The sequence below is a fragment of the Euwallacea fornicatus genome, chromosome 6 (genome assembly GCF_040115645.1).
Source record: "Euwallacea fornicatus isolate EFF26 chromosome 6, ASM4011564v1, whole genome shotgun sequence".
Taxonomy (NCBI): domain Eukaryota; kingdom Metazoa; phylum Arthropoda; class Insecta; order Coleoptera; family Curculionidae; genus Euwallacea; species Euwallacea fornicatus.
This window is the reverse complement of record NC_089546.1, coordinates 4955504-4977077: the sequence shown is the minus strand read 5'-3', so window position 1 is coordinate 4977077 and position 21574 is coordinate 4955504. Positions and strand designations below refer to the sequence as shown.

Here is a 21574-nt window from a genome sequence, read left to right as displayed (position 1 = left end):
TTAGGGCCACCTCGTAATTTGCATTTAATTTAATAGCTTATAATTTATTCAATTTTTTTTTCACCTGTAACATAATTTACTAACTTTATGCGGTAATTTTGTCGTAATTGCTCGAACGAAACAAAATTTTTGTTTTTGCTGAAAAATTTATTAAAAATAACGAATTTAAAAAATATGCATTCGTTCCGAACATGAACGTTTTGCGGGCTTCAGTACTCGAGTCCTCCTCCTCTTATTCATTTAACAGCGAAAACAGCTTGCAGACGACAGGGCATGCTTCGAATCAGGTTTGAATCAAATCTACGGAAGATTGTCACATTCCGACATCAACGTTTCGCGAAGCTTTCCGGAATTTCTAGAAGCCGGGACATGTCTTCGTAAGCGTCTCTTTATCTCATGCCAAACATGCTTTATCAGATTCAAATCCGGACTTCGAGCAGGACGGACAAATCGCGTGATTTGAATCTCATTAAGAAAAACGGTAGCCACGCGAGCAGTGCCGAGCCGTGCATTATCATACTTAAAAGATGAATTATCTCCAAAAACAACCATAAACGGTACAATATAGTCCCTAGAACCTCTGTAAGGTACTTGTAGGCCTTCAGAGTCCCATTTTGGACGAACACTAGCTCCGCACCAGCTTCAGAACAAATTCCTCCCCATGTTATGAGTAAGCCTCCACCAAATAGAAACCGCTGAGTAATACACTATTGAGCATATCATTCGTTTCGTGGTCGTTACACTCTCGCACGTCTGTCTGAGCCCGTAAGACAAAATCGAAATTCATGGATCAACCATACGTGACTTTACTCCTTTTCCGCCCAAACTAAGTGTTCTCGTGGAAAATTGAACTTCTCAACCGGGTGATTATGAGAAAATGAAGATCCTGTAGCTCTAATTAGAGAGGATAATGTAGTAACATGTAGCCGCCTCCTAACGGTCCACTCGCTCTCTTTGTCGTCTCTCACTTCTTGCAGATGTGTTCGAAGGGAAACTTTGTAGATGTCTGATTCCCCAGAGCAATAGAAACAGGAAAACGCTCACCTCTAGATGTTGTAGCCCTTCTTCGTCCTGATGCGAGTTTTCGATTGAGCAGCTGAGTCTCTTCGTACCGCTGAAGCACTTGTCGGACATTAAATAGACCAACTCTACAGTTCCTAACAGTTTCGCCCTGTCCACGATCATCTTTTGTAGACGTCATAATTCAACAGAAGTAATTGGCGCTATAACGAAAGAACCAAATGAGAATGGCAATGGCACTAGTCGTAGCATTTGCAATATATAGATAAAGACACAAAAATGTAGATAAAGCATTTTAGGAGTTTTGGCACAAGGCCGCTTTTTATTATGATCGCCCAAGGAAACATGTGATTATTTTTTAAGGTCGTTTTGGCTTTTGAAGAGAGGCCATCCGAAGCTGGCTCAGTGTCCCTGAATTTGTTTGTACAACCTTTGAGGAATTTTTCAAGTGACCTTAATTTTATTCTCTAAAGTATAGTTCTGTAGGTTTTTATTTCGTTAGTTTAAGGTATAATTCAAAGCTGTGTTTACGAAGGTGGACGCGGCTTTGGTCTTCACTTTGAAATCGACTCGAATATCAATAGGAATCGGAGTTGAATTAGGAATTCCGCGTCTTCGGGAAAGTCTTAAATACTAAACCCTCTGGCGGCGCACCACGAGCATACACTAGTTGGAGGTGCCATCGACACTACGTGCACTACCCGTCGCATTGGTTCGTGGTGCTGAAGCTCATACATCCTTCGTCGTCGGTAATTGCGTCTGCATCATTAGGGCCTACAGAGCTTATCATCATAAGTCACGCCGATGCCGACGAAGTCTTCCGCGGGGAACTCCCATGCTGACATGGCAACTCGGTGGGAATTCTCAAGTCCACCATGGGCGTGCCAAAGGGGTGCGTCATCTCCTTAGCAATAACTTAACCCTAACTCTATTTACGATCTACCACCGTTCCGACAGAGTCTCGACCTGCTCATTATGCACAATGCAATACAATTAGAAACTATGTACAGGGCGGTCGGTTTGACTACTGGATCCTACAGTTCTCTCTCTGTTTAAAATCGAAGGTAATGGACGGTTCAAAATGGAAAAAAATCGATATTCGCCCTTAGTGGTCCGCATCCTTCATTTCGAAACTGCGATCTTCGAAGATGTAGAAAGTGTAATTTTTCAAACGTAATTTCAAAAGAGGTTTAAAAGAGGAATAAAATACACTAAATAAAATATTCTTACTACTTCGGCGTAACTTGCTTCGGTGTAACTGGAAGTGTTTCGAACTTCCTAACGCTACAAGGCAAAAACTGATCTCTGGTTTTAAAGAATTATCGACGAGAATCCGACCAGACATAAAAAGTTCGGAGAATAAATGTGATAAATTAATTAGCAGTCGACAAATGGGTGGAATACAAGCTCGAACTGTTTACGGCCAACTCCATTGTGAAAAACAACGGCGAGTTTAGTCGAAGCAAAGGAGTTTCCACCACAATAAATCATGGTGGTAAAGTACCCCTTTCGAAAGTAGGTGGACATATTACATGAACTTGAATAAATTTGTCAATGTTTATTTTCCTGTTGTTCGATATGACATGTAAATTAACGGCCGTAGTTTCTTCGGCGCATTTAAAGACCAACTTACGCATTACTTTAGAATAGTTAGAGAACAATAGATTTCGGAATAGGGGAGTTGCAAGTGCGCCTTTACGAAGAAATGACATCCGCAGTGTTGCGCAAATAAACATAAATTTGAACGAGTCACATGATTAAATTCATACAGGGAGCCAATTTGGAACATCCCCACCCCCATTATCTGGAAATGGGGGTGGGTTTTTAAAAAATCCTCCGAACACGTGTATTTTGCCATCGAGGCGGATCAATTTTTATGTAGAATTTACTGCGCCTCTTTCAACCCTCAATTTCCCGGACCCATCCTCTCAAATATCTTAAATGGTAAAAGGGGTTAAGCGATACATTATTTCATCGTTCCAAATTCATTTTTGCTCTTAGCGTTTTGATGGCGTTGGAACTCGGGCTTTTTTTTTTTTTTTTTTATTTAAATGGGTCTTGAGATCGGGAAATTGTTGTGGGAAAACCTATTAACTTATTGTTTGTCGGGGCGATCGTCAAAATAATAAAAACATTAATCACCGAACCACTTCCCTCGGTCCCCGAAAAAAAAAAAAAAAAACATGAGCGTAGAATGTGAATTTTTTTATTGTTTATTTTTGCTCGCAGAGGAATGCGGTTTCGACAAATTTTGATATTATCTTGCAGGGAAAATATCATTTACTTTGCCAATTTTATGGCCATTTGCGAGTGGCGATCATTGAAATAATGCTGGTCAAGCAAACACACAAATCTAGCGCCTAAATGGTGCGTTTAGAAAACTGTAAAGGTCTTAAGCTAACGTTAAAGATGCTGAAAGGGATCGAAATTTCATATATGCTTCACAATCCTAACATGGACTAACAGATTCCTTGCTCTTGCTAACGCCGGCATATTTTTTGTGTAAAGAGGGGAACCAATTGGTTCAGGCAGTTATTGAGTCCTGAATTGTTGCCGGACTCACCTAACGTGTTTCGATCGTAATTCGTTAAATAATAAATAATTTCTTTAAATAATAAATAATTTTTTCAAATAAAAAATTATTTTCCTTGTGTTCACGATCTACCCTTAAAACTTGCCTGTGACACTGGACGACGTTGCTTGGTATCCAAATCAGTTAAAATGTATTACGATGATTCCTGTGTTATTGTCAGTAATTTTAAAAGTAACACACACAATTCGGCTAAGAACTGAAATTATTTTTGCTGGTGGCGAGCCAGGGGAGGCGCGCAAGAATATCGGAAGTTTTTAAGGCTGGAAATCCTAATTCAAATGTGAGTCACAGAAACGTTTTAGACTTAATAAAAAAATTACTGAAACGGGTTCCATTGCAAACAAAAAAAGGTCCGTTCGGTTTGTTTTAAATGAATCTGTTCAAATAGAGATTCTGAGAAACTTCGTAGCAGAGCCCAACAATTTACTGCGTGAGTTCGCAAGTCAAACTGGAAAGTCACATGAAACTGTGCAAACATTAAACAAATTTTATTTCTACGAAATGCAAATTCTACCGGAAATTAACGGCGATTTTTATAGAAGAATCGAGTTTTGCCAAACCATGACCGACTTAATTAACAATAACCAATTTTTTTTAAACAAACGTTTGTTTCGGTCATGAATGAAGGCACCTTTTTGGCTTAACAGTTGAGTCTGTAAACAGAACTGTCGACATCTGAGTAACGAAAATCCCCAGAGAAAGTTTTCAGAGAGAACGCTACACGGTGGTCAGCAAAAATTTGGTATTCTCGGAAATGCTGTTACAGAATCTCTGTTCGTTGAGGAAAACTTAGCAGAAGAGCCGTGCTTAAACTTACACGAAAACACAATTGATCCTTTAAGAACAACACGTTTGGAAAGTCAAGTTGGTGGAAACATCTCGCGAGAACATTTTCAGCAAGATGAAGCTCCACCGCAGCATTTTCTCTTAGTGCGAGAACGGTTGGATGTCCATTTCCAGTCAAATGGATTGGTAAAAGGTGATCGTTAAAACGACCTGCATGATCGCCAGATTTAAAGCCGTTAGATTATTTTTTTACGAGAGCATATGAAATCGGTTGTTTACAAAACCCAGTCTGATAACATTGGCGATTCGCCAAGAACGATCTCAAGGAGAAGCAGGGCTTCTTCAGAAGCAGTGGTTGAAACGCCAGGGAAGAGTTGGGAAACAGGTCGTATTATTGTTTTGGTAATAATGAAGAAAATTCTGAATATTTAATGAGCTAAAATGTTGAAAATGGGAATTCCAACTCTGAACGTGTAATTAGCGTTTTTAAATCAGCAGCAAAGAAAATTATTTATTTTACACGACTCACAACGGCTATGCAACGTTTATTATAGCAATTTCCTAATCGTAAGACATGTTTCAATAAAAAAAAATCTTAGTTCCGACGCTATCAAAACGCTAATATGAAAATTTAATTTAGAATGATCAATGACGCCTAACTTGATAACGCAACAGTCAAATGTAACAAAAGAAATATCACAATATACAGAATGAAAAGCCATTTAAAATGATGTATCACTTAACCTCCTTTTGCCATTTAAGATATTTGGGAGGGTGGCTCCTGGGGGTAGAAGGCAGAAAGATGCGCAGTGGATTCTACATAAAAAATTTTCCCTCTTGATATGAAATCGACATGTTCCGGCGATTTTTTAAAAATCAATCCCGTCTCTCGATAATAGGGTTGGGACGTTTTCAAATTGACACCTTGTATATTTTCAATGACCCGAAATTCAAAGCTAAAAAATTGATGTTCACTCTCTGAAGCACACGTCTTCACAGGTCGGTAAAAAGTTTTTAGTGAAATATTGCTATGTGGGTCGCTTTTGCTTCTTTACGGCGGACCTGAAACCGTATACAATCGCGATATCCGATATTCGTTAGAAATGCAGATAGATCTCCTCAGCTACTGTTATAACAATGGAGAGATGCAAACAAACAGAGCAGCTACAGCGAGAGCTAAAGCTACTTTACGCTGGCCCGAGAGATGTAAGGAACAGGCTACAAGGGGTCCATTAAAAAAAAAAAGATATATGTTGAGGGCTCCGTTTTTGAGCTTAGTTCATGGGGCCAAAGAGAATCGGGCTCTTCAATTTTTCCGATATATGGACTGTTGTGATAATTTCAAAAGGGGTGATAGCAAATCCAAGATAAAACTTGAACTAAGAGAAACTAAACTAAGGAGACCTAAACATTTTAATAGAAAATACCCTTCTCCTTCGTAGTTCCAAGAATAACACACAGTCGCGAATTTTCCACAACCGCAGATAACAATGTTCCTCCATCTCTACTTTAGGGTTGATACGATCCTGAAACTGTGATTAATTTCTCAATTTTCCTATCGGAATTTACGGAAATATCTCGTGTTCTGTAAAATCCGTCAGGGAGTGATCCTAGTTGAATGATATATAACTTAAAAAGCTGGCCCTTAACGTAAAAACTTTGATTTAGTACATTTATTTAGTATCTGACAAGTTAAATCGATGATAAACCTTCCAGAGTCGTATTGTATATCTTGAGTTAAGCAGTTTTCAAAGTGTTATAAGTTTCTCGCCTTTAGTAAAGAGGATTTATGAACGACACATGTACGTACCGCTCGATATACAGTGGGTACAGAAAGTATTCGTACATGTGAGTAATAAATAGTAAATATACATATTCTTTTAAACCTCGTTTCTTACTAGCGTTATAGTAAAACTTCCGACCAATGCTCTATTTCAAATTTCTCTAGGTTTATTCATAATCGCACGTTTTTGAATGAGAATAGAAAACACGTGTCCAAGATATTCGGACATGAAAAAAAAAATTATTTATTTATTTACGTCATTTCTCACCCCCTCGATGTTTTTAATCTCTGGATTAATGCTTTATTGCCAGCGAGTTTTGTGCGTTAATAATTTAACTGCAGCATCAATCATAAAGATGCCTCGGAAAAGTGTTCGAGTTAAGTCTTCATATGCGCCTAATCTAATCGTTGGCCCCGACAAGCAAGGAAATTCCTTAGGCTGAATTGTTAAAAAAGTAAAAGAACTCATAGCACCGTCCGATATGTGGAAATTCCAGAATGTGTACGGGAAATGTCCTATCACCTGTCCGCGGACGAAGAACATCAAGGGTGAATAATCCGCATTAGTAAATCATTAAAAACCATAAAGTAAAAGAAAAAGCTTCAATTACAAAGATAGTCCTAGAGGTACATGACCTCACGCTTAAAAAAAATTATTGAAAAATACTACATTCTTTCTCAATATAGTCTCCTTTCAGGTTGGCACACTTTACTCAGCCATTTTACATAGTTTCTGTACCCTGTGATTAGTGAGAAACTTCGGCTGATTCAAAAGAGGCATCAAGCTCGGATATCACCTCTTAATTATTGGCAAATCCCTTTTCACCGGGCCACTTTTTCAAGTTTGGAAATAGAAAATAATCTGAGGGGGCTAAATCTGATGAATAGGGTGGGCGAGGAAAAAGTTCGAAACCAACTTTATTGATTTTGGGCCATCGCCATAACGAAAACGCGGATCGGTGCGTTATCTTGATGAAACAAGACTTTCTTCTTCCTCCAAAATGCGGTCGCCTTTACCTAATGTCTTCGCTCAAACGGTTCAGTAAATTTGTATAATAATCTCCGTTTATTGTTTTCGTTTGAGGAGATAGTGATACATGCATTATCGTATTCGGAGTAATTTCCTGATATGCTTACGAAATGATCCTCCCGAAATGCTTGACATCTCGAAACGGCCCGTAAACTTTCTGTTTTAATTAATCCCATATGACATAATCCATAGGGGTTAGGTCAGGAAGTTTATCAGGCTGAAAAAATATTTGAACATCTGTGAGTTATTTTTGCATTGATGATACTCTGGAAGTGTTCTCCAACAGCTCACGCGATGTGGCATAAGACACCGTCTCGTTGGAATCAAACTTGATGATGTGGTTGTAAGGGATAAACATTTTGACACATATGGAGATTTCATCGTCGAAGAACAGTTAAATGTTTTGAAGGAGAGAGGTGGCTACATTGAGGCACAAAACTAAAGTAAATACTTCTACAATTATTAACTCTTTTTCTTTGCCTATTAGCTAAGTAAATGATTGTTATACATAAATTCCCTGTTTAAACTACGCAATTGTTATGAAAATATGTGATCACATGAAAAGTTCTCATGTTTTCAGTAAACAAGGAATCAACGTGCACTACTGACATTGACGATAATAAAATTTTCTTCAGCAAAATTCATATTGTTGAGAAAGATGGTGTACGGCTCCAAAATTGGTTGTCTGTTTATTTAATTTTAGTTTTAAGACCATGCAGAACTTGTCATTAAGAATTTTTTTTTTCGTAATAATAAAAAAAGTTCGTTTCATGGCTCCAATTTAAACAGACACACTGTATACAGTGCGTTCAGAAGTAACCATCAATGTTGTTAAAAAGAGGTTTTGCAGCTAAAAGAGGTCTCTAAGATGCTTTAAAAGAAAAATTGGAAATTAATTTCGTTCTTCCATAAGGTCAACATCTCTATTTTTCATGTGTCTTGTTTGATTTTGTTTAGTTGGGGCGAAAACATGGAAAAAAACTCTAATTGTAAATAACTATCAACCATTTTCCGGAACATAAAAGAGAGTTCTTAAACAAAAATTAATCCATGCTTTGGGCATCGTGTCGTCGGCTTTGTCTTAACGTTGTTTTCACAATGATGAATTACAAGATTTCATAGATCATTTTTTGTAAAGAACCTGTACACCGAGCAAAAATTTTACAAGAGACAAAAAAGTTTCAAAACACAATCAGCTAGAGGCAGCGACAAAATCGAAGGAATTCGTCGAGTGTATAACAAAAATACAAACTTTTATTTACGAACCACGCGCCACCCTTAATGGTCCAACGCGTAAAGGAGATACCGCTCACGCCAACATACGCCAGCTTACGCAGTAGCGACTCTAAATTCCAAAATTAGTGAAAATCGATAAAAGCGTTTAGTAACGATTTCGAAAAAAACGTAATAATTCGAGAACTTTGGCGCCCTGCGGCGGCAGAACGAAGCAACATTGGATACGGTTAAGTTTGCTTAGAACGCCCAGTTTTTGCTTAAGGAACTTTTAGTCGAGCGTTGTATAGCCATTTCAGGGACACTCAGTATAATTAATCCCTACACTTTCACATAATGAATCCATATATCAGCGCATCAATATTTCCTGAAACGACATAGAATAAAATACTCCGATGCCAACCCGTATAGCTTCTATATATACGAATGTATAAATTATGGCCTCCTGTTCCCGTCTCTACAAGCTGGTGTACGTTGAAACCAACTTACTCACTTTAATATATAAGTCAGATACTAATTATTATGCTCCATCCGATACTTTTTCGGCATCACTAAACTTCGCCATTCTCATAAACTTTCACCTGAGCTTCATAGTTGTAACATCTGTGTTGAAGCGTTCGTTAGGGGTTCTTAATAAAAACTTTATGCAATATTGACTAACTTTAGGGGGGTGTGCGGTTGATGTTTCGGGATATTTAGAAAATGTTATGTTGATTTGGCCGATATTAGTCTCATTTTTTTCGACAACGCTAGATTAAAAAACAAAATATCGTTCGACCTGCTGAGGCCTGTCTAACACTAACCCGAACTGGATCTTCTCACAGGAGATAAACCGTTCCGAGTCTTCGCCAAGATTCGTAGTTTCGAAACATACTCTAGGAAAGCACATCTGGTACTCGAATATTTATATTGCACCACGAAATGGTTTGACCGATTCGAACCAAAACCAAATTCCAACGAAAACCACCTGTTGCTTTCAAGTCATCAAATTAAACCAAACTCACCTGCAACAACGTTAGGCGGTCACGTAACGGAGCCTGGCAATGACGTAAAATACTTAGGAGTAACAATCGACAAAAATAAAGTTCGCTAAACGTGTACAGAACGTGAGAGCGGAAATTGTCAGAAAGACGAAACACTTTCGGTCACCAACCTACAGAGACAAGGGAATCTGTACAGGGAATGCCACGAAAACGTACAAAGCTATATGCAGACCGTTACAGGATTGGGGTCGCGAGTTGAGGGCCAATGCAACAGATAAAACCAAACGATACATACCAACAACAGAACAGATTGCACTGATCACCAAGATCGGACACCCTGGAAACCCGCTACGCAACCCATCAAACCAACTACTGTATGACCGTACGCACGTGACAAGAATAACTGAAAGACTGCTACAGCTGCAGGACAGATGGAAAGACAACCCTCGCAATTGGACGATACTGAACCCACTTTGTCCGGCGGGACAGATGAAACAAGCAAGATTCCCTCAAAACCCTTACTAGAGTGCTATTCACAGCAGAGCTCTTCTTTGTTTTTGTGAGTCTTCCTTTTGATCTTTGTATTGCTATGTTTTCTCGTTCTCGTGAAATATGTTAGCAAAATATGATAATCGTACAACAGGGGCAGAAAGACCAAATGGTCGATAGCCCGTTCCTTTGGGAATAAACATGGGTTATATATACATTTATGTTATATTAATTTACACTTTTTGAGTACTTTAAGGATTTGCTGTTATCGAACATGGTTTGCAGGAAGTCTTTACCCTGTCCCTCTACGCTTGTTTTCTGGAAAGTGCGTTAGGTTTAATTATGCCTGTCATTTCAAGGAGTATGCAAGCTCTTGTTAATACGGGGTGACTCATTGGGAATGGGGCATGGCGAAACCCCGGATGGGGGCACCAAAACATGACCATCGGACTCGACTCTTTGTGTTTTCGCAGCATCGACACTAAAATTGGTATACTTGGGTTTTATAGAGTGCCCAGTAAGAATTTTTTCTAATTTTTACGCAGTTCCTAGAGGGCGCTAGTTCCAGCCCAGCGCTTCCGTACAGTTGGTCATATTTCCTTAAGAGTGCGACTAAGGTCAAATTCTATTCAACATGACGAAAGAACGTCTATTTTTACTCAAAAAAGGAATTCTCATTCGTTATATCCCGATATCTCTCTTCATTTACGAGACTTTTACCCATAACTAAATTCGAATCGTACAATTTCAAATCATCAAAAACGACGGTGGCTGCAAGTGCGCCAACACTTGAACAATGTTTTTCCACGTCGACGGATCGGTCGTTGAAGTGAAATCCGAGGAGTCCAGACTTTAACTCATTGAACTTCTCAATATGGTCAAGTATGAAGACAATCGTGTAGAAAAGGACAATTAATGCCCGCGAGGAATTGTGGCAAAAAATTCGACAAGCAGCTGATGTAAGTTCGGAATAACGTCGATATGGAGTTTAGAATGGAAAAAAATCTGGGAAAAGGGATGGTAAAGTGCATTGAGGTGGTGGAGGGTAGTCATTTTGTACAGCTGCTCAAATTAGACTTCTTTTGCATTTGTCAAAGACTTTTAATTTTTTTGTAATTTGGCAAAAGTTTTTTTTGAAAATTAATAAAACCGAATTGATGATTTATTATTTGTTGAAAAAAAAATTGTGGTTTTTGGCCTGTAGGTCTAAATACAAATAAATTTCAAAATACTTAAAGAAAAAATATCTTAATATACATAATTCGTTTTAACGACTTTTCTCTCTAATTTTCAGATGTCGTGTTTCGGCTCGTCATGTTGTGGTATCCACAATAATTTAACGATACCTCGAATTGGCCTGGATTTTTCATCGAGGGGTGGCGATGAATCAGAGTCGGTAAGCTTCGATTTATTGTTCTTTTATCCATTGAGGCATGTTATCTATTACAGGATAACCGAATTTTTTCGAATAATTTTTCTGTTATGGTCTAGGACATATCTCTTCATTTTAAACAATCGGTATTTTACCTGTGATAATTCCGGTGGGGGTCGTACATTGATCCTTTCAGTGTTATATTTCTGATAAAGGGAACATAAGCGATGTCTAACAGTAACGTAAATTTCAATAGACAGTCTTCAATGACTTTTAGTTAGATGGTTTGAATGGCCTTACGTTAAATGCGAAAAACCATTTTGCAGTATGCAATGCAATGCAAAAAAAAACTACAAAACGCAATACTTTTTACTGCATGCGTGCGTTTTCGGGATCAAAAATTAATTGTTGTAATTTTTCCTTGTACATAGCCTGGAAGTTCGGGCCTATAATTTATTGCAGCTACGTGCAATTTTGGCGATTTGGAGATATCGAGTGATTTTGACATCGAATCATTTTGAGGGGTACAACATCGTGTCACCAATTTTCCAAAGTTATTGGTATTTCCCATAGAGCTTTAGCTCTTTTTTATAGAGATAGGGGAAATGCATTTGCGCACTTCCGCCAGGCCGGCGTTGGTACGATAGTAGTCGGCCTGGTGGTGTGGCGCTGCGGTGTACAACAGAAATGCCGGCTGCCCACCAAAACCCCCTTCCTCTCCTCACCATTGTTCCCCCCCGAAATCGCCGATAGGCATTACTGCAGGGGGGTGGTGGTATCTTTTGTGTCCCTCTTTGTTTCTGCGGCTCCCCGATCCACCGACTTCTCCCGTCCCCAGAAAGAGTCGGAACACGCGCTAAGCTCCCTCACCACGATAAGGTGGGGACACCACGGGGGGGATAGAGCTTTAAGAGCATTCTTGCAACCTAACTGGTATTAGCTATTTTCAGTGATTTTGGTAGACGTGAATATATTTTACTTCAATAATTTCGATATCTTAATTTATATTTCTAGTTAGTTCGGAGACGTGCAAGAATTTGGATGCTAAACTCAAAAACGAGCAGAAATGCAAAAAAATCTAGGAACAAAAATATAGTATTTTAAGTCATTCTACGCGAAATAATTATAAACATTGCAAAAACCTGCCGGGGGTTTCCCTTTTTGTGTAAGATTTTGACAGCCCTGTCCTGTGGGCACGTCCCAGAAACTTTTGAACGATCTTTCATATGTCTAAAAGCCACAAAATTGTATTTTGACGAAAATTTCAGTTATATAGGTTGTTATTCCGGTGTCCGATGTTCCTCAGGGTGATTTTTAAGTAGTTTTAAGCTGGAAGATTCTTATCAACCTGTGGCCCAGCTCGTTCAGTTTTCAAGATGCGAGGGATCAAAGTTGAAAAAATAAATCCCACACTCTTTGATATCTTTTGATCTCTTAAGGTTAATTTTAGGAAATTTCGTATCCAGGAGGTTTTTGGGATGAAAAATTCATATTTATCAATGGTTTAGTTGTACCTTATAGATATCGCCACAAGCGAACGTAAAAACACTGTTAATTTTTGTCCGATGTGTTTCCGAAAGAAAATACAGAGAAAAGCAAGTTGTAAAAAAAGGAAAGTTGAACTAAACTGAAACTTATAAATTTCACCTATAAGTTTACAGAAAATTATTGTAGTTGTTTGTTATTTGTTTATTACTTTAAATTTAAATTGTGACGAAAACGCTGCTCTTTAAGAAAATTGCGAAAATTATTTGCCTTCAGGAAATGGAAAATTTTACTAATTCAGGACTAGTCGATATGCATTTCACGTAGTATGGGCTTGCTAATGGGATGCGTGTGAGGGGAAATGATTGCACGAAGAACGGCATCCAAATCTAACGATCCCCACCTCAAAAATATTTCCAAGAATCCACATCCATTTAAGTGAAATGGAGAATTTTAAAAGATCCGGCTATCTTCCGAGAACGCATCGAACAGTACAAACAGCCGAGATTTAGGAAGCAGTTCTTAATTAAGTTGGAAAACATCTGAAAACAAGCACTAGAAAAGTAGCAGGAACGCTGAATATTTCCCTCTTTCTGATATGGAAAATTCTCACTGACAATATGTGATATCCATATCAATGCAAAAAGTGCAAACTCTTCTCCCTCGTGCCTTCCAGTTGGGTAACAACTTTTATGTGTGGTTTCGTCAAAAACTTATTTAAGATCTTTTATTTGACACTGAAATTCTGCTTATTCATGCAGAAAATTTTTCACGCAATGCTATTTGCTGACTTTCACAACAATCATTTATGCTGAGAAGAAAATCCAAATGCACTCGAAGAATCACGTTTTCAAGAACAACCCTCCGTAAACATCTGGGCTAGAAGCCCTGGGGATTATTTTTTAGGTCAGTTTTTCCTTCCTGCAGGGCTCAATGGTGAAAATCATTGTCGGTTTTTAGAGGAAGATATACCGGTTTCACTTGAAGATGTACCCATTTTGGCCAGAAGGGAAAATCTGGTTCTCACATGGCGGTACACTGGTACAGTGGTAGAATTGTTTATACGTTTTAATAATAAATCTATCCAAATGGTCAGGAATTTTTTTAACCTTTTTTTAAAAAAGATAATTTTATTGATAATTTGCGATTTCGTTATTTTCATTTATTTACTTTTTTTTAAATAAATTTATTTATTTATTTTTAAGCAAAGGCGGTTTATGAGCATAAACTCAAAAAGAAATCAATTTCCCATTAACAAACAACTTTTCCATTATTTACGTACTATTTGAATGCATTTATATTGTATTTTTTGCCAAATTAATAGCTCTTTTTATCAAAACGTAATCGACAGATGTTGAATAGCGATACACCATTGAGCGTAATTTTGAAAAACTTTTAAGTTAAGATGTTACTTGGTCCATGTTTGAATTTGAAAAACTCGGCCATTTTACGCTATCGGTGATTGTGTGTAGTGATACTGAAACTAGCCTTCTAACAGCAGAGGCAAATTCACTTCGGAGCTGTATCGCATTTAAGGATCGGCTTGTTCACACAAATTGTGAAAGATAACGGTAATTTCTTGGTGATGTCGACGATGGTCTGCCTTGACCTTGCGTCCGAGAAACATTTCCACTTTCCATGAATCGATTCCAAATTCGTGAAACGACACTCTGGCTTACTCCAAACACTGGAGCAATTGCTTGGTCGGTGTGCCCTTCTTCGAGCTGCCCAATGGCTCGTCGAATCTCGGCTACCAGTAAATCGTGATGTTCTTCCATTTTTGATGATTTTGTTAGATACGTTTAGAGCTTTAATAACCAAATTAAACTTTTAACTGCAAACCGGAAACCTGTCACGCATATTTACATGTCTACACGGGGTGTACCTAAATAAGGGCGCATCATTGTTAACTTTGTTATTAGGGGAAATGGAATTTCAATTTCAATAGTAGAGTTGAATTTTTTTGGGTTGGTTGCGTTGGTAATACTAGAAAACCAAATAAACGTAACGTTGTAAAGATAGTTTTAAAAAGCTTCTTTTTTTTTTTTTTTTTTTTTTTTTTTAATTGGAACGCCGTGTATATTTATAAACGAAATTAAAACTAGTCAAGTTTTATTTACAAAACCTCAGTAATTTTTTTTTAATTGATATTTTTAAGATATTAAGCTATTTTTATTTGTAATTGTACTAGTAATAATCAATCAAATTACATAATTTAATCTTTTTTTTTTGCGAGGAGGTGGAAATCTTCTCAAAAACACCCGGCTAAAACCACCTCCCCTCTTTTCTCCCCCCGGGACCACCTTTCGGTAAAACTTCGGGGGACATAATTTAATCTACCTAACACGGAGCTGCTAAGTCACAAAAGTAAAATATAATGCATTAATTTGATAAACTGTCAAATCTAAAGCAATTGTAAATTTACTAAAATATTTTCAAATACCTTTTCTTCATATGAAGAAAAATGTGATGTGTTGCAATCGCACATAATACCAAACGAAAAGGTCACTAAAGAGATATCGGGAATCATTTCCGGGGAAAAAAATTTCCTGATCGCCGGTACTTTTTAGAGCTTTAGTGAAAATTTCGACGAAATGACAACGTTAAAAAAAAAAAAAAAGAAAAATTTATGTTGTAAATGGACAAAGCTAAATTAATGTCCTGGCATGTTTTGAAGCATTTTCCAAGAAATCTGTGAGAGGCTTAGCAAGAGAAGGCGGTCTACCCTTATTTGCAATTTGGCGAATTTTAAATAAATTCAAGTTTGTTCCGTATAAATTTTAATTAGTTCATCAACTTCATGAGGGAGATTCCGAAAGAAGGATAGAATTTTATTAATAGATTTAGCAAACACCAGTTTAAGTATCTACCTTTTGTTAAATAATTTGAGTCATTGCCGCTAGTACAATTGCAAACAAAAATGGCTTATTATCTTAAAAAAAAACTATTAATTTTTAGAAAAAAGTTACTGAAGTTTTTTGCTTAAAATTAAACGCATTTTTGATGTTGCTTATAAATATACAGCGTTCCGTTAAGAAAAAGTATATTTAAAAATTACCTTTACAACACGAGGTTTAACCGTTTTTCTAGTATCGCTATCGTAATCAGCTTAAGAAAATACAACTTTCTGAAGTTTAAGCTAAGGTTCTACCTCTACTAACAATAACGTTAAAATGGTGCGCACATAATTTGGTACGCCCAGTACACCTTGCAGGCTCAAACTCGCAGGAATAAGGTTTATAACAAAAACTTGAATGCTTTTATGCGGAAATATCTCTATTTACCGTATGAAATATCTTAAAATCTTTATCGAATGATATGGGATGTTTCGCAGGTTCAATTTTTAAATGTCAGTTACTCGTCTTGACCAGCGTAATTTCACAGTGACTAAGAGCGAAAAACCAAAGAAACATATTATCGAAAGTATAAATTATCTAGTCAAGTCCCACAAAACATATTTAAGGAGTCATTAAGATTAAATCGCGGGCAATTTAATTAAGTTCAGGAATTAATCCAGGAACGAATTTAATTCTACCTTGGATAATACAGCATGATCTCTAACTTTAACCGCTTTAATTAATTTAGCCAAGTCAACCTGTCTACAATCTCTTCTTGAACTACCCACGAAACTGTGTTAGAGGTACGTCCACACATGACCTATTCCCCACGTTACGCGTCAACTACGCACGGACAGGGTTGAATATTCGCCCTTTATCTTTGCGTTCTATAGGACTTCCCGAGCGAGCGTAGTGTGTGACATCCGCGTAGGTTGGATTTAATTTGCGTCAAACTAAAGAACCTCAGTTATACTTATTAATTCGTTTATTTTGAGTTTTATGGTATGAATAAAATGATATTGATTCGAATTTAAAATATTTAAACGTCTACTTAGAGTAGGACGAAAAAATATTTCTAGACTTCTTAGGTTGCTGCGCTTATGTACACATCTATCGTTAATAGTTCTACGAAATCTAAAAAATGAAAAAGGGCACTTATCAACAGAGTTTAATGAGAAAAAACTCAAAAGATCAATACTTATTGCAACTAAAAGATAAACAATAATTGAAAATATTTCAACTAGAGAAGCACTCGTACACATAGTTGATATCAATTAATTTTGATCAAAAAGGTAGAAAACTAGGGTTTCCATATTTTGTAGGGTATCATTCAGCCTCAATAACTGCTTGGAAATGACGAGCCATAGAGCTTATTAAGGTATTTATAGTTTCTGGAGAAATTATTTGCCATTTTTCCTTTAACACTCTTATAGCTGAGTTTTATTTTATAATTAATGTTTCGGAATTTGCCTATCATGACGTTCCCACAAGTCTTCAGTAAGGTTCAGATCTGGAGGATGCGGAGGTGTTTTTAATTGGCGGGGAACATTGTGCAAAAAACACTCGCGCACTGGTTTGAGGCAACGTTTGGGGTATTTATGTTGTTGAAAGTAACGATCTTCGGCCAATCTAAGCATTGTAGCACATGTAAATTTTATGTTAATACGTTCCTACACATAAACCCATCCATGGTTTGTTCGATAAAATGACGATTTCCCATTCCACGCAAAAATTTCCTTTTACTAAAATTCTAAGGGCTTATCTCAGTGGGATCTTGCGAACTCTACTCTTAGTTTTCAATTTTTCCGGTTAATTCATGGCTTCTTTACAGTTTTTTTTACCATGGAAATTACTTTTTCTTGCAAAAACCCGAACCGTTCCTGAATAAATTCATTGTCCAGTGGGAGACTTCTATTCAGCAACCAAGGAGGGGGCACTTACGTAAGGATTTTTTTTGTTCGACGATGAAATGTTCATTTCGCTTGGTTATTTTGGAAGGGTGTCCTGAATGTGCTCCATTTTCAATCAAGTCTGTACTTGGAAATTTGTTTAATATGTACATGATAGAATACTGGTCTTAAATTCGGTTCGCGACTGAGTTCTCCCCCTTTTTTTAATTTTAACATTCCGCCTGTCATTAAATGTTTTTGGAATAATGTTTTAAATCATTCGAAAGAGAAAGCTTTTGTTCTGTTAGAACGTATTTTGCGTGTTTTTTTTCTTCCGGTTAGTTTATTTTAATTTTCAAATGACGAAAATGGAATGTCAATTTGAGAAATTGAATATTTTTCACACCTCCTTCGTTTTGCTGTTGATGAAGCTTCTAGGGCCGCAAATGTCACTCACGATATCTGTGCTGCGTGTGAAGAGGGTGCCGCAGCTTGAAAGAGCCCCTCGCCATTGGTGTGTCAAGTTAAAAAACGGATATTTTGACCACAAAGACGCGCCGCCATCCCGTTGAGTTTGATGAAGAACGATTAAATCAATTTTTGCATGAAAATTCGCGTTCGATCCTTTTTTCGAATTCGCATTATTGATTAAGTAGTTGTTAGTTTTCATCAAAAAACAAACTTAAAAAAATAATAAAAAAGAAATGGTGCGAACTTAGTTCCCAACCCAGCAAGTGCATTTTGTACGTTTCCGATTTCGCCATACTATTAACGATATACTATAGATAACTGCAACAACCTAATAGGTGTATAAATACTTTTTTGGGCTACTGTATACAGCGCTTATGAAAAGTATTGCAACACGTTTATAATTTTCATAAACCTGTTTTTTTTTAAATACTCAAACACGTATAGCGTTATTTAAAAAAAGACATTTAAAGCATTATTTTCGATGTTCGAATTTTTCAGGTCTATCCAGCTATTCCTATTAACTTTGTATGTTAAAATAGAAAGGTGCCCGTTGTAGTATATCAACTGAAAGGTAATTCAATAAGGGATACAACAGTATACTTAGAACTACAATTTGATCTATAGTTTCCAGAAAAAATTAGACCCAAAATAAAGTAACTCACCATTACATCAAACAAAAATGAACCTCCTACAATAAATGCTCATTTAGAGTCCAGTATCAATTTGGCGATAACTTAGTCATTCTTTGAACTCATTTATGCAATTACCCCGTGTTGCTTCTGTTATTAATTCTATCTCCGTCTTAATTCTAAGACATAAATCATTTACATTTTCTGGTCTGTTTTTGCAAATAAAACCGTTTAAGTAAACCAACAAAAAAAAACCAGGGGCGTAAGATCTGGAGATTCTAGCGGCCATTTGCGCTTTTTCTACCGATCCATCTCCTGGAGATATCTTAATTTGAAATACTCTCTCCAACCATAACCATGGCATAATGTATTGGTGAACCGTTTTGCCAGAAGCGAATATTATTGGCTTCTTGTTTCCCATTTCCTCCAAGAAAAATTGCACCGATTGATGGAACTATTTCGTTTCGTAATAAGTACAAGTATAATGCGCCGTTTATGATCCCCTCTATGAAAAATGGACCAATAGATTGGTGCTCAATATACCCATCCATACAGTGAGTTTTTGCGAATGTTATATGTCCAAACTCTACATCCAGTGACGATTGTCTGTAGACCAGTGGCGACAATTATGTCGATGAATAGACGCATTTAAGCAAAACTTTTCTTCGTATGAAATTTCTCGTTTCTTCATATGAAAAGAAATTTCTAGAAAAAAACCTATTACCTAATACCATTTTCTAGCATTAATTCAAAAATTTACATCGTGTGATAAAACTCTTCAGGTGTCAACTTTTGGATAAGAAAAATTTTGTATGTATGAAATTTTTCTCGTTTTAAAATATTGCTCACTGATTTTCCAGAGACATCAAATTCATCGGCAAGTTTGCTGGTAGACTTTTTACGATTTTCATCGATATATAAAATAATGTCTAGTGCTTTATTGTCACCAGTTGCTCTTCGAGGTCTTCCACGAACGACTTTCACACTTCTAATTTATTGAATTTTTTTATTAATCCGACAAACTACACTTCTATGAAAAACCCTATGTGGATATTTCTCAATGCATATGAGACACGCCTCTTCATAAGCTCCTCTGTGCATCTCCATACCCCAAAAAGATAAAAATTTTAATTTTTTTATTTTTAGATAACCGATCGATTTTTGTTATATTCTAACTGTGGTATATGCCTAACAACTGAATTCCAGCCACTATTGAGTCCCATGTAAATAAAAATACTTTGTAATTAAAAAATTGTTTATATTGAAGATAATGTGGAATTTCTACGCGTTATTGTCGTTTTTTCTGTGTCTTTCAAAGCGAAATAAAAATAGATTGTCTATCGAGGATGCAAGGGTTAAAAGCTTTAATTTAAAAAAAATTAACTTTATTTTATTTTTTAAGGAAACTGTAGATGCAATTTTAGGTGTGAGTATACTGCTGAATTTCTTATTGAATTGCCTTTCATTTGATATACTACAATGGGTACTTTTCCGTTTGGAAATAGAAAGTTAATAGAGATAGCTGGATAGGGGTAAAAAATTTTAACGTCGAAAATAATGCATTAAATGCTTTTTTTTTTTTAATCGGGTTTACCAAAGTTATAAACAGGTTGCAATACCTTTTACAGATAGTGAAAGAAAGTGTTACTTTTTCCCAACTTTGATCTCAAATCCTGAAACCTTCCACAAATTTATCTCGACACTGGAAAGGTCTTGCCTGACTTAAAGGGATATCCAGCCTTTAATTCGTAAATGCGTATTACTCCTGCGATCTGCAACCACGCACACCGTAAATTTCTTATATTACGGCCTTTTCTACAGTCAGTTTATTTTGCTTTCTCTACTTTTTCCTTTTCAATCGTTTAACATACCATTGGTATTATACAGGGTGGCCCTTTTGAAATCGATACGCTCGCAATTCTGAACAGCTAAGAGAGTTTATGAAAAAACGCTCGGAAACACAAAACATATTTTTGAAGGGGAAATATGTTAGGATAATTTGGACTCCCCTATCTGCTCCTAAGCGGAAGGGTGTTCATCCCCATGGTCTTATGTGGAAAAGAGAGTCGCGTGATCCCTGATTTCGAAGGTCATTTAATATACTTTATTACCCTCGAGTTTCAAGTCTCTGCTGGGAACAGAACCAAGATGGCGGCTTCTCAAAGATGCGCAAATTCAGTTATTTACTTTCAGTTACTTTACCTTACTCTAGTACTTTTAGTTTCCCACAGTAAATTGTATGATATTTTCTTTATATTGTTTTTGTTGCGCAAAAAAAGGAAACGGGGTCGATACGTAGCAAAAAGCGTCAAGCTGGAAACGCGGTTGTAAATGAGGTAACAGAGGTGACGGTTTCGAAACATATTTTTCCAGGCTCTCCATTAAGCGAAAGAAAATTAGAGGTGATGTCTGGTGTCAAGCATACAGGCATTCTAGTCATTTTAAACAAATACAAGTTCCATCCTTACAAAATGTGTACATCGAGTGCAAGAACTTAATGAGGATGATTCTGATAGGCGCTCGCAATTTTCCGAAGGTATATCAGAATGAATTCTAAATTATCAACAGTTCCTATTTGAATGTATGTTTCTCAGACGAATGCTCTTTCTTCTTGAACGGTACTACGAATCGGTACAACTGCCGTTATTGATCTGATTAGAATCCTGCAGTTATTCGCAAGGTCCATACACAATGTAAGGAAAAATTGAACCTTTGGTCGGGAATATTTGGTGACAGTTTGATAGACCCATATTTTTTACTTGACAATTTGATCGGGAAATATGATCTTAAGTTATTCGAAAACGTTATTAATCCGGCATTTACAGAGATAATTGCAAATAATGACCAATACAAGCTAAACCGCCTGGTATTCCAGCCGGACGGTGTGGCACCTCATTATGCACTGACCGTTCCTCCATAATTAGATGAAAAGTTTCCTGGGCAATCGATTGGGAGGAGAAAGCCTATGATGTGG

The 21574-nt window shown here is 36.9% G+C and overlaps 1 protein-coding gene across 2 annotated transcripts in view; it reads left to right on the top strand.

The window, feature by feature from the left end:
* nolo (no long nerve cord) overlaps positions 1–21574 on the top strand; it is a 252886-nt gene that overhangs the window by 116404 nt on the left and 114908 nt on the right. For both annotated transcript variants that reach the window (XM_066283257.1, XM_066283256.1), the window contains exon 3: positions 11212–11313. In XM_066283257.1, the coding sequence (XP_066139354.1) occupies positions 11212–11313 (102 nt within the window). The remainder of the gene's footprint in view (positions 1–11211; positions 11314–21574) is intronic.